The 16855-nt window shown below is 48.6% G+C and overlaps 1 protein-coding gene across 2 annotated transcripts in view; it reads left to right on the top strand.

Annotated features, from left to right (window-relative positions):
* Nucleotides 1-9973, top strand: part of SCD5 (stearoyl-CoA desaturase 5) — a 31554-nt gene extending 21581 nt beyond the window's left edge. For both annotated transcript variants that reach the window (XM_055795733.1, XM_027795351.2), the window contains exons 2-5: nt 832-962; nt 5899-6104; nt 7505-7737; nt 8299-9973. In XM_055795733.1, the coding sequence (XP_055651708.1) occupies nt 832-962; nt 5899-6104; nt 7505-7737; nt 8299-8489 (761 nt within the window). In that variant the 3' untranslated portion in view covers nt 8490-9973. The remainder of the gene's footprint in view (nt 1-831; nt 963-5898; nt 6105-7504; nt 7738-8298) is intronic.
* Nucleotides 9974-16855: the final 6882 nt, after the last annotated feature.

The following is a 16855-nucleotide window of genomic DNA, read 5'->3' on the forward strand; positions in this document are numbered from 1 at the left end:
CAGCCAGCCATCTGCCTGCCCCCCGGCAGTGCAAGGGTAACCGACCCGAGCATGTGTGAGTGTGGCCCCTGCTGAGAAGAGAGCCAGAGATGTACTGATGCTGCAGTGGAGGTATTAAAATATTTTAAGCATGGGGGTACACTGCAGGATGCATGTGCTTGCGCTGTGTGCCTAGCGTGGCGCCAGTGTGGTAAGTAAGGAACAGACCTGCTTCCATGCTGTGTTGGCCATCTGAAAAAAATGCTCAAAACAAGGTTACTTGGCCGGTTTTTTAATTAAGGGAAGGAAAAGCAATTCCTGAAACTGAGGAAGGTGGTGAATCTTCTGCTTCCTGGCATGTTTTTATTATCGAGGCATGAGCTGATGATGAGAAGTTTTTATTGTGGAAACTGACACAGCTTGTATCTTTAGGAGTGGGACATGATGCTCTGAAACCAGCTGACAGGCCGGACTCTAGCAAAGACCTGTCTGGAGGAGACTGGCTGTGTCCTGTTAGAAGAAGAGCTGTTGCTACTCTTCTGGCACAAGTGATGAACTTCCACTCTGCTGTACTTGCTGAAGGCACACTGCTGCAGCATGTCATGGCACGGTGCTTCGGTGCTGCCAGGCTCCCCTGAACAATGCCGGGGTGGGAAGTGGAACAGTGTGTCCCTAGGGCTGCAGAGCAGAGTTGGGCTGAGAACCGTGCCTCGTGTCTGCCAGGCCTCATCTTCTGAGTGACCCTGCAGTGTCAGCAGCCAGGGGCAATGGTCATCTTTACATTTAAAAAAAGGAAAAAATAATGGCAGTTGGGCCCTGGCACATCCTGTGTTTTGTTTCTGTGTCTTTCAGCGTATTTCTGTTTCCTGATGACGGCGCTGGGCGTGACAGCTGGTGCGCATCGCCTGTGGAGCCACCGTTCCTACAAAGCCAAGCTGCCTTTGCGGATCTTTCTGGCTGCAGCTAACTCCATGGCTTTCCAGGTGGGGTTGTGTTTGCCCATCCAGATTCTTGGCCTCTGGGCAGCTTGCTCTCCTGTGCAGGGATCCCCTCAGCTTAGAGACAGCAAAAGAAAAAAAAAAATATTGGCAGAAAGACATTTGCTGATAACATAACTCTGCTAGCTTGGTGGATGCAGAGCCCACACACAACAGTATGCATTAGCTAGTCCAGGTGCAATAATTAAGGACCCAGTTGAACATGCCCAGATCAAGATCAGGGGCTCAGCACCCCAGCAGCCCATCTGTGGCACAGGTCAGGCCCCACACTTCACAGGACAACATGGAAACTTTTCTAAGGGCCAACTTGATGCAAATATGTTTGTGCAATTAAGTCTCTTTGTCCGTCCAGGCAGTTGGAGGTTTTGACATGCCCAGAAAGGAGAGCAGCCATCCTTTCAGAGTCTCAGTCTCTCTCTGCTTTATACAGCATTTTTCACCAGTAAAATTCAAATACATTTGCAAAGAAGCATGTTACTAGCGCTCTACTTACGAATAGGAAGTCTTAGAGCTCAAAAATATTTGTGTAACACCCAGCTGGTGATAGGATTTACCCCTTCTTCTTGGTGTGAGTTTAGTTACTCCTTTGGCTGATCAAAATAGGGATATGAACCTGTACTAACATTAAACTGACTGAGCTTGGCTGCTGTAACCCCTTGTAACACCAAGTACCATGTGTGTGTTGTGCATTGAATTTTTAGCCTTTTCCCTTCAGCCTGTTTGGTTGACTTCTCATTCAGGTACCTTTACAGAGGCTGAAGAGAGTCCCTTTATCCACTTCTGTACTGTTCATTTATCATCTTTGATTTTATTTTTTTTTTAAGGTGGAAAAACATAATCTTGTTAATCCCTTTAGACATTGCAAAGAGCACAGTGCTTTTGCTTGAATATGGGAATGTGTCCGTTTTGACTATAACCTTCCTTTGTTCTGAGCTATATCCCAGCTGTTTTGTGCTGCTCAGTTCCTTGCAGAGCTTTACAAGCCCTTTGCTTGGCATATTAAACAAATGTTTTGAGTTTTGAGAACCTCCTGGTACTGTCCTCCTGTTTTACAGCCAGTCTTATCTTTCATAAGTAATTTAAATGAATGCGCCGAGCTGGGTGCACTGGGCCTGCATGTTGGGATTTCATTGTGTGCTTCTCCCCTGTTGCTATGGATTTTGCTTTCAGCTGCATTGGCTTCGTCACTGCTTTTTGCTGAGGACATGATGTGATTCTGAGGCAGGAAAGTACTTCAAAGTAGCTTCAAGCCACCTTTGCGCCCTTCCTATCAGAAAAAAAATGAAAGGCCAAATCACTTACTCTTAAGTAGCCTGAAGCTTCTAATTACTGTGACATCCATTGCCTGCTAAAGGCTGTTTTCACCACCACAAGCAGACAGTGAATGGGTTTTCATGTCCATCTCCCTCGTGTTGGCTGTGGGAGGAAGAGATAGCGTTGGAGATACCTAGAGCATCCCTGGATGCTGAATATTGAGGAAATATTCAGACTTCTTGAAGGGCAGGGGAGACTCTGCTGAAGAGTTTTAACCTGATGCTGCATGGGCTATGACACGCTGTCCTTCCTCTGAAGGTGCAGCCCTTTTTTGTTCTGTTGCCCAGTGCATTTTTTATGATTGAAGCATGCTGAGCTGTGTTTCTTCTCTCTATCTAGAGTGAAGCTCTCACAGTTTTGAAAGACTGCTTCTTGCTGTCACGTATCTGTTTCAGAAATAGGTAATACCTGGCTTATGTCTACTTGATCTCCAAGTGTTTAAGTTTCAGCGTCTCAGCTGGGACGTGCTGGTGTCTCCTCTGCTAACTGCGTTGTACTGTTGCTCCTGGCCATCTCAGTGAAATAAGCTGTGGTGTTCATCTGAGGCTCTGCTGTGAGCATTTGCACACAGTAATGGTGGTTGTATGGAAATCTGTGTCAGTACACTGAGGTGGTTATGTAGCCCAATTTGTTGCCACGTTTCAGTCTGAAGGTTTATTGAGGGAGCTGCTAATGAAACCTCATGACTGCATCAGTGTCAAAGCATGATGCTGTCACTCTGCTTTGGAAGGGATTTTGTTCCTGTGTTTACCTAAAACTCTTATCAAGAGCGAGGTGTTCCTGAAAAGTAGTTGCTATTAATACGCTGAGAGCATATTTCATATTTGCATGTGCAGCGCTCCAGTTCTTGGTGTATTTATTGCCAACAGTTCTGGCCTCTGGCCTTTATTTCCTCTTAGCCTTTGTGGGTTTTAATTAGATGCAATTCGGCTGTTTCACAGCTTTCTAACCCTTTCATCTGGGGAATCATGTTTTCTACCAGCCCTGCAGGTGCTTGCTGTGGTATGAAAAGCCAAGTTAATGTCTCACAGTCTCATTGCTTTGACATGGTTATCTGCCGTCCCGCAAATAATTTCATCTACTGCTCTTGTGACAAACTGATCAATAGTCTCAGTTGAAAAAAAATTCTGGTTAAGAAAGAGGATCTTTCCTAGCTGTGCTTCTTGCATTACCCTGTTTTATTTTTAAATGACTTAATCTTGGCTTTTTCCAGTCTTCTGGATATTCCCACTGAAGCCATTTGAAGTAGTGTAGAGGGTTTCATTCCTTTTCATTTCTCTGCAGGAAAAAAATAAGATGGCAGCAAGATAAAGAACTCCCCTTGTTCTCACTGAAGAGTTTGGAGGCTTGCTTTGCTTTGCTCAGTTTACTTTATTCTCTTGTGCAGTGGGATAGTTAAGGTGCAACATACTGGAGCACTGGTAAGGGGCTGATATTTACTGCCTCCTCTCAATGGCATAGATGAGTCAGTGCTGCAGAAAAATCTTACCCTCATCACCAGCCCACTCCCAGTGTCACTGCAGCCATGACGTGACAACGGTACAGGACTGAGCATAACTGAGTGCAGTACAGCCGACATCTTTCAGGGGCTTTTGTTCTTCACTTGTCCCTTGTGGGCTCTGGCAGGAAGAGAGCATCTTTGCAAGGCTGAAATTGGACACAGAGGCATTTGAGCTGGATTCTTCAGCTTCTCTTTGTAGTTTGAAGTCCCCTCAGCAGCAACAGCAGCAATGTTGGCAGCTGAGAGAAAGAGCAATGACTTCGGCGATGCTTTCAGCCTAGGGCTTTTTGTCTCACAAAATACAGATATACACAGTTGTCATTAGCCTGGGCTTACCACGTCCCGCAATATATTCAGTGCCCTGGTGGCTGCTGCACTGCGGTTACTTCACAGGGACACCGCAAATGGCTGGCTTAGTTCTGCTAGCAGCAAAGCTGCTGTGGTTGGTGGCTGTGGGTGCTACTGTTGTTCCTAAAAGTAACCTGAGCCCTTCCTTTCTTTGGCTATTACTGCATGTGTACCTCCCTGGCTGTACAAAGTTGGAAACAGCAGAGGAAAGCACACTCCGCTAAGCATTCTCTGATTAAAGTTCACACTTTTGTGAATCTTGGCATTAACTAACATTTCCATGTTTTGGTGCTGGTGTTGGGCAGTTAAATTCACAGACAAGTGTGTGGCCTGTGTTTTGTGTTGTGTTGTACGTGCTTACAATGCCCTGCACTAATAGCTTAGCACCACTGCAAAACCCACAAGTTTAGTCCAATAGCCAGTGCATCCTGCAGAGCAAACTGGGGGGCCGAAATCCCTGCAGCTGAGAAAACTCAAAAAGTCTCACTTGATGGACCTGGGTCTGAAATTGCAGTCCATCCCTTACTCCCTGCAATCCACATAATCCCATTTACAGCCGTAAGGCATTCCCGTCCCCCATCCCTGCTGACAGCTTGAACAGCAACAGGACTGAACTTGCTTTGTATCCTGCCTGGATCCAATGCTGAGCTGATGTGATGGGTCTGAGACTTTTGTTCCTTTCTGGCTGCAAATGCAAGACTTGATTTCCCATAAAACAGGCACATCTCCTTTAGTGTCTTCATCATAGAATCATGGAATGATGTGGGTTGGAAGGGACCTTAAAGGTCCTCTAGTTCCAACCCCCCTGCCATGGGCCCTTCCACTAGACCAGGTTGCTCAAAGCCCCATCCAACCTGGCCTTGAACTCTTCCAGGAATGGGGCATCCACAGCTTCTCTGGGCAACCTGTTCCAGTGCCTCACCACCCTCACAGTAAGGAATTTCTTCCTGATACATAGTCTAGATCTACCCTCTTCAGTCTAAAGCCACTATCTCTCATCCTGTGGTGACTACAGTCCCTGATAAAAGAGTCCCTCCGTGTATTCCCTGTAGGCCTCCTTTAAGTACTCAAAGACTGTGCTCTTGTGCACACCCCTGCAGACCAGAGCAGTAATTTAAATGGAGGTGCTGGTTTTAGTGTGGAAGATGCATCCCCTCAAAAGGCTGAGCAAGTTCAGCTCTTGTTCAGATTAGGAAAAGGCGTGTGTAGTGTTCTACAAGCTCTGTCCCATTTTCAGTGCTGCCTTTGTGCCTGGAGGGCATCAGTGGTAACCAGCCACAACCAGCTTAGAAAAAGGATGCCAGAACTGGGTGCCTGTGCACAGTAGTGCCCTGAAAATAAATGTGCAAGCTCCCCCCGGCAGGGTCATAGAATAACAGTGTAAATGTGTGTGTACCTGGTCCCTCCAGCCCAGTGTCCGTCCTCGTACAGTGAACACCCAGGGAGGACATGGGACCAGGGCAGACTGGTGATGGTAACTCCCAAGAAGCTGTTGGTGTCCAGCCATCTCCAGCTCTGGGACATGTCCAATCCGTGTCACCAGTCCCCAGAGCATGTCCCATTCTGTGGGCGCTGACAGGAGCAGTGTCATGGGCTGGCTGGCTGCAAAGCTGGGGTACCTCAGGATGTCTTTAGTCAATAACCTTTTTTGAGGTCAGAGGGTTTTGTTGTTGTTACGATGAGGGGAAGGAGCTGGGGGTGGTACTGCTGGAGCAGCACCCAACCTCTTTCCTCTCACCCTGCATGCTTTCTGTGCAGAACGACATCTACGAGTGGAGCAGAGACCACCGTGTGCATCACAAGTACTCTGAGACGGACGCGGACCCACACAATGCCCGCCGGGGCTTCTTCTTCGCCCACATCGGCTGGCTGTTTGTGCGCAAGCATCGGGATGTCATAGAGAAGGGGAGGAAACTGGATTTCACTGACCTGCTGGATGACCCTGTTGTCAGGTTCCAAAGAAAGTAAGTGGGAGCGCTGGCCCTCACGCGAGGTGGGTTGTCTGGTTGTGGCTTATTCCATACTTTTATCTTTCCCTTTTCTCCCTTAAGGTATCCCTGCCACCTTGATTGCAGGCATTAGGACTGCTGTTCTTCTGGCCTCTGCTATTGCTATGCTGCTGATGCTTGCTGACTGGCCTTGCAGGCTCTGCTGCGCAAGCAGTGAGCCCTGTCCTTGTCCCTCTGCTCTTCCAAAAATCTAGGGCTGGCTGTGAAGACAGCCACAGCAGAAGTTGCTGGCATCTTGGCCTTCTCCTTTGATCATTGGAGCAAATGCTGTAATCACTAATGGCCTTAATGCAGAAGAGCACATTTCACTTTACAAACTCATCTTTGGCACCTGAGGGCCAGCACAGACGAAGTGCGTCCTCTCCCAAGATTCATTCTTCACAGGTTTTGCTGCTCTCCGCTTCTGAGCGCAGTTAGCCTCTTCTCCCTTTAGAGTAATATTTCCTCTCTCTTGGCTTTGCCTCCCCACTGCTGCTGAGCTGCTCCCTTTCTTCTCCACTTGCCTTGGATTAATTCTCCCAGCACAATTTTTCTTTTTGTTTCTCCCACTTTGGTCACTGCTCTTCACCTCTGTGCTCCCTGCATCCTGCGCTTTCTCTTCCCTCCCTTACATGGTTGTGTGGCTTTAGCCGTAGCGTGAAGTTTTCCTGTTTGTTCTCAGGCTGTTCAGCTTCCTCCCTCCCCATCTTGGACCGCACACTTGATTTTGTCTGGTATTTGAAGGAGTGGCAGGGTAGTGCCAGCCAGTGGGCTGGGACAGCAGCAGTAATCCTGGCTCCCAGGCCAAGGTGCATCTTTCTCCTCGCTCTTAGCATGTGCCTGTGGTCTCTTGGCAGCTGCTTTGGATCTGCTGGTGCTGTTGGAGCTCACGTGGCAGCAGTGGTGTAGAAAGGAGCACTCCTGCCCTGTGCTGTGGGTTCCCTTCTGATCTGGACACAGGGAATGTCTGTGCCAGCTCTTAGTGGTGAACGTGTTTCTGACACAGCTCCACCAATGCCACGCCAAGCCCCGGGCTTTTCCGGTCCCAGAGCTGGACCCTAGGTGCAGGGTGTGCAGCTAGCTGTGCCCTTCCCCAGGTTTCAAGGTGCTCAGCTCAAGACGTTGGCTTTGAGACTGTGTCTCAGCTGTTTAGCTCCACTGTTAACTTGCTGCTTCAGGGTTTCAAGTTGTCTTTGTATTTTGAATTACACTTGGAAAAATTATGTCATGACTGTGGATATCTGAAACATTCCCTGCTCTCCTGGTTATGGGACCAACCCAGGTTATGCCAGAGGTTTCTGGCAGTCTCCAGAGATCCCACCTCTCTTCATCCTAGCTGTTATTCCCACCATAGTAACGGTGTCCTTTCCCCACAGGTACTACAAGAGTTCAGTTGTGCTGATGTGCTTTGTGATCCCTACTTTTGTGCCGTGGTACCTCTGGGGCGAGAGTCTGTGGAACGCGTACTTCCTTGCCTCCATTCTCCGGTACACCATCTCCCTCAACGTCACCTGGCTGGTCAACAGCGCCGCTCACATGTACGGGAACCGCCCCTACGACAAGTACATCAGCCCCAGGCAGAACACCTTTGTCACTGTGGGAGCCATTGGTAAGTGCTGTAGCTCTGGGTAGAGCTTTGCAAACTCTGAGTGACACCCCATCCTCTTGCACCCTGGTCAGGGCTTTGGGCACCTGCAGCTGGACACCACTTGGAGCCAAGGCGTGGAAGAGGCCGGAGCTTGCACATCCTAGAGGAAGGCTCCCTGGCTTTATTCATGGTGCCCACACTGAGATAATGCCATGTAGCCTCTGGGCAGAGATGTGTTCACAGTAGCAGCCCTCTATTCTCAACAGCTGGCTGGGGACAGCACAGCAGAAGTGACTCTGCTTCTCACTCGGTTGAGTGTGTCCCCTCCTCAAGCACTGACTGTTTTCTTCCCTGAGCACAAGGGGTGGGGTGTGCCCCTTCTTCCTACTGGGGAGCCAAGCCCAAAGCACTGGAATGGAGTCTGCTGTGGGTCTGCCACAGAGGTCTCCCTTAGCCAGGTGTGGAGCATAACCTGCACTGAATTCAGGACTTGGGAAGCAGGTGTTGGGGTGTCCCACTCGCGTGTTCTTAAGTTCACAGATGTGCCAGCCATGTGGTCTTTAAACTCCCTCTCTTTTTCAGGTGAGGGTTTCCACAACTACCACCACACCTTCCCATTCGACTACTCAGCCAGCGAGCTGGGCCTGAAGTTTAACCCCACCACCTGGTTCATTGACTTCATGTTTTGGTTGGGGTTGGTCACTGACCGCAGGCAGGCTCCGAAGGATATGATCGAGGCTCGCAAAGAAAGGACTGGAGATGGCAGTGCTTGAAAAGTAACGCTTTGCTCTGCCAGCACTGTCGTGAACGTGGGTGGGTGGGTGTGCATGCACCCCTGTGCCTGTGGTGGATTTATTTTCCTCTGGGTAAAATTAGCTTTTTCAGATCAGTTGGGCCAAATTAATTCCCTAGGAACAGATTCGGCCCCAGCTTTTTTTCCTTACTAGGTGTCTTATGTCCAAACTTCAGACTATTAAGTGTAAAAATGTTATATATTATTTAATATTATAGTTAAACAGGAGAGAGATTTGATTTTAGTCACTGTAGTTCATGTCTGAAATACATTGTAATTTGCTTGTTCATGGTAAACTTTGGCAGGCTGGAGAAACTTAACTATCCTTTCCAAGTGCAGTTAGGGGAGATTTTTGTTCCCACTGTTAATGAGATATGCTTTTGAGACACATCCCTCAGAGGGGATGGGGCAGGGCCTAATGTGTTGTTTCAGCCACAGACTAATGGAAAGGACAGTAACGACACCGATGAAAACCAGGATGACCAAGGGGAAAAATCAGCCTAAACTTAGTCAGACATTAGTTTGAAAAGTTGCTTTCTTGTTTTTGTTAGCCCTGTTAGCCAGCCCAGTGCTCTGTCGTCTTTGCTAAATATGAAAACCATTTACTGCTGAGCAGGCTTTTGTGTTGAAGATTAGTCTCTGTACAGGCCAAAATACCATCCGATGCTATGTTGAGATGATTCCTTTGTGTTGCGTATGCATCGTAATTTGTAAAGGTACAGAGCTCAACCATGTCTTAAGCCAAATAAAGCTTCGGTTTCAATGTTTGGAGACCTAAGTTATATCCTAATCAGTCATGGCCATCCATGCATGCATGTTTTAGCTCCTTTTGCACAAGAGGCCTCTTAATTTCTTTTTTCTGCCTTTGACTAGTGGGTCTTAGAAAACTGACCTTTGTCTAAGTCAGAGTCTCTACTAATATTTCAGCTGCATGCAACATCCATTGGTTTCTGAGCAAAATATAAAGACAGTTATGTAGCATCTGAATTTTAACAGTTGCCTTGTTTAAAAAAAAAAAAAAAAAAAAAAAGGCATGTGGAATTAATGGGACATATAGCCCTTTGTGTTAGATGTTAGCCAGTGCAGGAGAGAGGCTTTGTACTGTCAGCACTGGAGCACTTTTGAAGATAGAGGGCATGATTTTCATTTATAAAGAAGGTCACTGCCTTGTCCCTCAGAGAGGCAGTGCCTGTTTCCCAGCTGTGTGGCCGATGCCCTGGGCAAGGCAGGGATCTTGAGATAACTGAGACTCAGACCCAGATATTTTCAGGAAAGAACTGGAAAATAAAATTTAAATGGTTTCTTTTATGTTCTGTTTCTTGTTTTTTAAATGACGCCATATAATATAAAAGAGTTGTCTTTATTCTGTATTTCATCCAGCAGGTGTTTTAACAGTGTTACTTTGCCATTAATGATGTGTAAACTCTTGAGTGATTTACAATAAACATTTACGAGTTAGACTGACGGCTGTGTTTTATTTTAAAAATCTCCCAAAGCAAAGAGCTTTGTGCATCACACATCAGAATTACAGCGGTGTTTCACTTGGCATTTCCAGCTATTCACTTGGGGCAGCATTTCCAAAATACCTCCCCCCTCAGCGTTTCTGGTTGCCTCATCAGTGGAAAAGGAGTGCTGTCAAACGGAAGGGCACAGAGAGATTTGATTACTTTGGGCTTAATGACCAAGCTGATTTAAGGGGAAAAAAGAAAATGCAAGCTGACATAAGCTTGAAGGGAAGCCGTGGCAAGTTCTTGCATGTGAAAATCACAATTTAATAGCACAATATCAGCCCAATGTGACAAGGACAATGCTTTAACCAAACCTATTAAGTATTTTGTTTAGATTTTGCATTAAGTTCTCCTTGTTTCTGCCGAGATATGTCTGAAGACCTGCGTGTGCCAGAAGTCATGTCTTGATGTGCATTCGTCCACAGTTGGGGCTGTTTGACAGACATGGGAATCGCACACAGTAGAGTGGGAGATGCCTCCCCACCACCCCCTAGGGTGCCTGCCAGAGAGGGTGGAATTGGACTCCCAGAGCTGGCAGGTTTCTGACCTGTTGGTTACAAAGATAGTGCTGTTCCTTCCTTCTTTGCATGGTTGACAAGCACTTGGAGAGTGGCAAAAATCATTGGGAACCAGCCTTCAGAATTACGTGGGAAGTGGGTGTGGACTTCATGTTTGAGTGTAAGAGCAAGGCTGGGAAGACGAGCAAATGCCTAATCTTACTGGTGTTCCCATGATTTTGTTTGTGCAGTTTCCTGGCTGGAGAACTGCAGTGAATGCTCTTTACAGGCATATGGATACACATCTTCCTGTTGATCTTTATCATACTTGAGATCCTTTTGTATCTTTTTTTTGTACTGCTGTTACTTGGACTTCCTTAATCTGATTTCTGACAAGTACATGGTGTAAGAAGAGTAACTTGCCCTGTAAAGAGGTATGCCATTCTGAACCTCTCTACCTGAGATTACAAGGTAATTTTTATTCTATTTTAGCATTCCCCGTGGGTATAGCAGCAACAGCAGTTCCAGGCAGATTCAGGGATCTGAGATGTTGAAACCGTTGGCAAACCACCCATGGTTTTGAAAAACTGAAAGTAAAGAAACCTTGGTAAGGTGGGTGCTGAGGCATGAGCTGCGCTCGTTTCTGTGGACTTTGGTACCTCTCCTGCTGATCCGGTAGTAGAGGACCCCACTAGTACTTTCCAGGCAGCACAAAAGCAGTGAGGGACTGCGGGTTGGTGGCTGGCTGTAGGCTGGGCTAAACCAAGGATGCGGTGACTGTCAAACTTAGCCCTAAGACCTGACTGTCTGGCAGTGCCTGATTGTCTGTTGTCTCTTAACTGTTCCCAGCACATTGAACTATCTGGAATAACACCACCTGAGAAGAGGTATTTGTACGCTGTCCTGTAGGCTGTTTCCAGGCTCTCAGGCTTTGTCATGCAGCAGGGACTGTATCTTTACCTTTTTTTCCCCGAAATTGGTGGGGCCCTTAGGAAATGCAGTGCTGCCTCAGGGGTCGTGTGCTCCTTCCACTCCCAAGCAGAAACCCCCAAGCAGGTCACCTGCTTCCTGTCACGGGGTGGCTCATCTGCCCTGGGACTTGGCACAGTCGCTAAAAGAGAATTTCAGCTGTAACTTGCAGCATGTACTCGGCTGCGCAAATATTGATGAAGCCCCATTAGGGCTGCGTACAAACACAACCGTCGGGGTGTGGCATGAGGTCAAGGTTGCGATGAGCTTCCAGGTTCCATCTAATCCCATCTTTGCTGTGGTCAGGCACACGGGCTGGGCTGCATTCAGGTAACCCTCAGAGCAGAAGGCAAGTGTGAGCAAAACCTGCTGGTGCTGGAGTTACACCTCAAGAAAGGGGCTGTGGTGAGAGGGTGAGCGCTGGCACTGAAGATACGTGTCAAGAGCAGCCAAGCGGAGGGGACATGTCCTGTGCCATCTCCTGCCCGGCAGCCCCACGGCCACGCTGGTGGCAGTCCTGCTTTGCACCAGTGGGCCAGGTGCTGTGCCAGGGTCCTGAGTGGCAGCACCGCAACTTCGCTTAGTCCTTTGGCACTCGGGTGCAGAGCTTTGCACAGGGGCCTGGGGTGGGAAAAGAGTGTGTGGCCAGCACTAGGCTGGTCACCGTACCCCTGAGCTGGTTTAAAAATAGCTGGTGAAAGCAGGGGTGGCTGGCGGCGAGGTGCAATATGTGGAGGAGGCTGCATGGGTCCTTGGGGGTGGATTTCTGCCCACTCCCTCCAGTGGCTCTGCTGTTCCCTTGCAACCCCTGGTGATATCTGCATCCCAATCTGCTTCTGCAGCGTGCAAGCACAAGGTGACTGCTGTCCTCTGGCTAGCAGTGATAATTTTTCAGGCCCGGGAATTGGCAGCTTTCTGGAAGTAAGCCCAGCAGATGGGAAATGCAGCTTGGCTTCAGGTATCACACTGAGCTGTTGAGGTGGGAGGTTCCCAGGAAAAAAAGAGGTCTGAAAGGTCTCCTGTGTCCATGTGAGCCTGGGAGTCCATGCCAGGCATGAAACATGGTGACAGACCTACGGGCTCTGGTCAGCTGATGTTTGGGGTATTTGCAGGTGGGAGGGCTCTCAGTTTGGAGGGATTCTTAACAGTTGATGATGCATCAGCTCCCAGGCTGTGGCCCCAAAAGCATAGCCGGGCCAGACTTGTATTACCTCGATATTTTTGCTGCCAGACCATTTCATAGCTATACCCTTATGCAGAAAGGGTCTCGCAGGGAGTTATGGGGCTCCTTTTCATCACCTTCTGGGGCATTTCTGGGAATCAAGGTACAATCCCCAGTAAAATCTTCTTTTAAAAGAAGAATAAAAAATAAAATTGAAAGCAAAGCCCAGTGGGAAAAGTAGACATCTGTTAACACATGCCCACATGCCCCAGCTCCCACAATGCTTTGGCTCCGTGGTGCCCAGCCCAGGAGCTGAAATGTCTGGCATCCAGGGGCACACACCTGGCCATGCCAGCCCTACTAGGTGGGGGGAATTGGGGGAGAAATTCAAAACCCCTGAAACCTAGCAAAGCACTCAGTTTGTGGAGGACCCAAGGGTGCCCCTGCACGGGCAGAACTGTTTGGAGAGGCTTTTGCTGTTTAAATCACTCCTCACATATGGGGGTGCACTGCATTTATGGAGCACGGCTCCTGCTGCCCTGCTTCCTGGAGAGTTAAACCCTGGTTTAGGCTTTTTCTGAGAAAGTGATAGCAGAATTCCCACCCTGGTTTTGCAAATCTGCATTCAGCTGACCCTGGCAGGCCTGTCCAGTTGCTCTGCGTGCCGGCTGCCACCGTACCCATCCAGTCCTGCTGGCTTTGGTACAGCCATAGCAAGTCCCAGGGAGGAAAACGGTTTGCAGCCTCGTGCCAGGAGCTGTGCCGCTGCTCCCCACTTCATGCACCAGCCATGGCCAAGCTGAGGTTAAGGCCAAAAGGGCAGAGAGTAAAGGTATGGCCCCAAAGCAGGTAAAGATGGGGCCCCGCCCCACACCAGCTGCATCAGTAAAGATAAATCCACCACCGAAAGAGAAGCAGATGAGCAGTTGAATCCCAACCAAAAAAAAAACCAAACAACAAAACCAAAACCAAACAAACTCTTTCGCAGACCTTGGCCTGGGAGAAAAGCTCTAGTCAGCGGCAGATAAAAACTGTACGTGAAATGGTGCCTACTCTCTCTGTGCAGTAATGCCTAACGTCAATATTAACAGGGGGTACTAAATTTTCCTGGCTGACATAATTCCATTAGTGTTTATAGCATAATAATAGGAAGTAATTATTTTACTTAATCTCATTATTCTTAAAAAAAAATAATTTGTCTTTTTTACAGTGTCCTGCCAGGCCAGAACACGTGTCTGCTGGGGCCACGGCACACCAGATTGCAGCTCTCATCTGCGCTTCAAGGCTTCCTCCTCACAGTTCGGATCCTGACTGTCTCACAGGCAAGTCCTGTTTATCTGATGTATTTGCCATCACAGCAGTAACTCTTTTGACTTCTCTTATTATGGAAAAAAAAAATTGGAAATTTTGTATCCATTTTCTCTATTTCCATTCTTACCATTTAAATGGTGCCACTTTCTTGCAGTGAGATGGAGTGAGTCACTTCAATTTGCTGCTCCAGTCCCAAATCTTGGTGAATTTTTCTGAGTGGAGATCATGCGGGTGAGCTGGGAAGAGGGAGCAGTTCATCTGGGAGGGCTGGGATCTGGGAATATTTCTTAGGATGAGAGAGAGCACTTGCAGGTGACCGCCCCTCCAGCAAATCCTGAGCACACCTGTTAATGCCAAGCCAAGGGCATGCATGCTCAGACGGTATCTGTCTAGCAATGGGACACCTGGAGAAATGAAGTCTATCACAATAGTTAAAAAGCTGGATAAAGGAACAGATGGCTTTGATGAGAGATGATCTGGCTAATTAAATGAGGGTTAACAAACTGAGAAACTGTTGCTTAGGCACTGTATTTAGCCCATGCATCAGGGTACGGAGCAGCTCTGATAGCTGCTGCTGAGTGTTCCCTGGCCCCTTTCCCCCACCACTTCCATTTCTGGGTGGGTGATGTTTCTTGCCAGGTCTTGCTCAAGCTTTAGAGCAGAAAGAAGAAGGATGGGAAAACCAGGTGGTAAATCTATTTCCCAGGACTGAAAGCAAACTCAAAGCAATTCCCTTTTCCCTGTTTGTTGCTGGAAGAAAGCAGATGTGGAGATGACACATAGTTCGGTCCCCGTGAAGAGCACTCATATGGTGAAATTTGGACACGGAACATGCAGCTGCTGTAAAGCACTGGGGGGAGGAAATATTAATTAGCAGACAGCAAAGCAAAGCCATAATTCTGAACACTCGCTTGCATTGGAGCAGGTCCCCTTTCCAGGCCGGGTGAATTGCCACTGGGTCTCAGTGGCCCAGCAGGAAAACCCAGTGAGGACTGGGGCAGAAGTCATGCACTGCTCACAGTGTCCCAGGAGCATTGCCACACCTGGACACCAGCATCATTGAAATCGTGTCTTCAAAGACATGGGCTGAGCAGGGAGGGACATCAGTGTCAGCCTCTGGCACTCCCACCCCTGGGAAAGCCAGGCGGAACCCCAAATGAGATGGGGGAACGTCCTTATGGCTACTCATTTTTGTGATGGTAGCGTTGGTGGATATGTGGGAGGGAAGACTCACTCCACAGGCCAAGGTGAGCTTGCAGCAGGCTTTGAGACATGCAGCGTTACTGTGAGTGAGGTAGGTGATGCATTATTGTGGGACGCAGTTCAAAAGCAATGCCCCCACATGCCCTGCCTCCCTACATACCTTTGCACCCACGCACCCCTTGGTGGGGGGATGCTGCAGGACAAGGTTCACGGTAGAGGGGCTGTTCCTCCCGTGGGACTGGTGTCCTGTGAGGAAGGGATTGCAGGAAATATCCCCGTGGTCCCACGTAACAGCACCCTACTCCCTACACCTCCGTTGCGTCCTGCACCAGGTGGGCTCTAGCACACGCTGTCCCCAGACTGTGCCCTTTTTTTAAGCCAATTTTTTCATTTTTGAGAGGTCTTTGGTAGGCCTGTCAGAATTGTGCATTTTCCAGCATTCAAAGGGACACCATCTGCTCCAAAAAGAGTTGTGAACAAAATGTCTCAGACGCTCAGAGTTTACCAAAAATGAAATTGCTTTAAAATCCCATATGCTGCATTGTTTTCCTTCCAGCTTTGGCTGACGACAGGAGTGACTAAGGTGGTTCCTGATTAGTCGCTGTGTTTTCCTTTCTGGCCAGAATCGCTGGGGCTGAGCACTGTTACTTCTCGCTTGTTTGACAGAAGGGTTTCTTCAGCCTCAGCTGTGGAAAGCCAGAGGTTACTGAACTCAGAGACCTCCCCCCCACCTCTGTTACTTTCGCAGTGAGCTTTCTTGACTTTTGTTGTGGCAGGAAGCCTTGCAGCCAGGGATGCGGTTAATGCTGATACTTCAAGCAAACTTTTTTCCAGGCACCTGATTTTGGGGTCTGCCTTGGTGACATGGGGGCAATAGCACCTCCTTGCCCAAGGAAAGCCACACCTGGCAGTCACCTGTGGTGGCCTGCAGCTCCTTAGCGTGGCAGTGCCATGAGGCAGCAACGTCGGTGCACGCAGAGGGAAAACCTAGCCAAGATCTCCAGACCCTGTGGGGCTGCAAAAAGCAAATGCTGCGAAGAGCCGTTTATTGGTCCAGGATAACATAAGATTTGAAATAGCAGAGCAAGAAGAAGGTTATTTCAGCTCTAAAAATAGCTCCCTCAGCCTTTAAAACACCAAAAAGCATACACAGCAGTTGCCTTTCTACAAGAGTGGCTGTCCTCTCCCTTAGCAGTGCCACCGCTGCAGAGACACAGCCATGTCGGTGAGCGTTCAGGGGACCTGCTGGTGCTGCACGTGCTCTGAGGGCCTGTAGTCCCCAGGGATCAGAGAGACAAACTCCCCAGGGTGTGCTACGAGGGCCGCAGCTGCAGGGCAAAGGAGCGTTCCTCGGGCACTAGGAAGACTCTGTATAAAATACTGATACACTGCTGGTGTGTAACTCGGCTCGCTGCCGGGGCCTGGCGTGGATTTAGGTGGGTGGCCATCTTGTGTTGCTTCCTGAGTGTTAGCGCCAGGGCAAAACTTGGAATAAGTGACACCTTATCTGCATTTTAGGAGAATAAGCAAGACAGTCAATAACCACATCGGTCCTGCTCCAGCCTGGCAGAGAGGGGAGAGGAGAAAAAGGTGGTAGGCTTATGTTGACTTAACCCCACGAAGGTCAGACAGTGAAGGGACCCCTCCACCTCAGGAAAGCTTCCCCAGCGGCTATTGCCAACCTGTTTTGCTGGGA

The sequence above is a fragment of the Falco peregrinus genome, chromosome 2 (assembly GCF_023634155.1).
Source record: "Falco peregrinus isolate bFalPer1 chromosome 2, bFalPer1.pri, whole genome shotgun sequence".
NCBI classification, from domain to species: domain Eukaryota; kingdom Metazoa; phylum Chordata; class Aves; order Falconiformes; family Falconidae; genus Falco; species Falco peregrinus.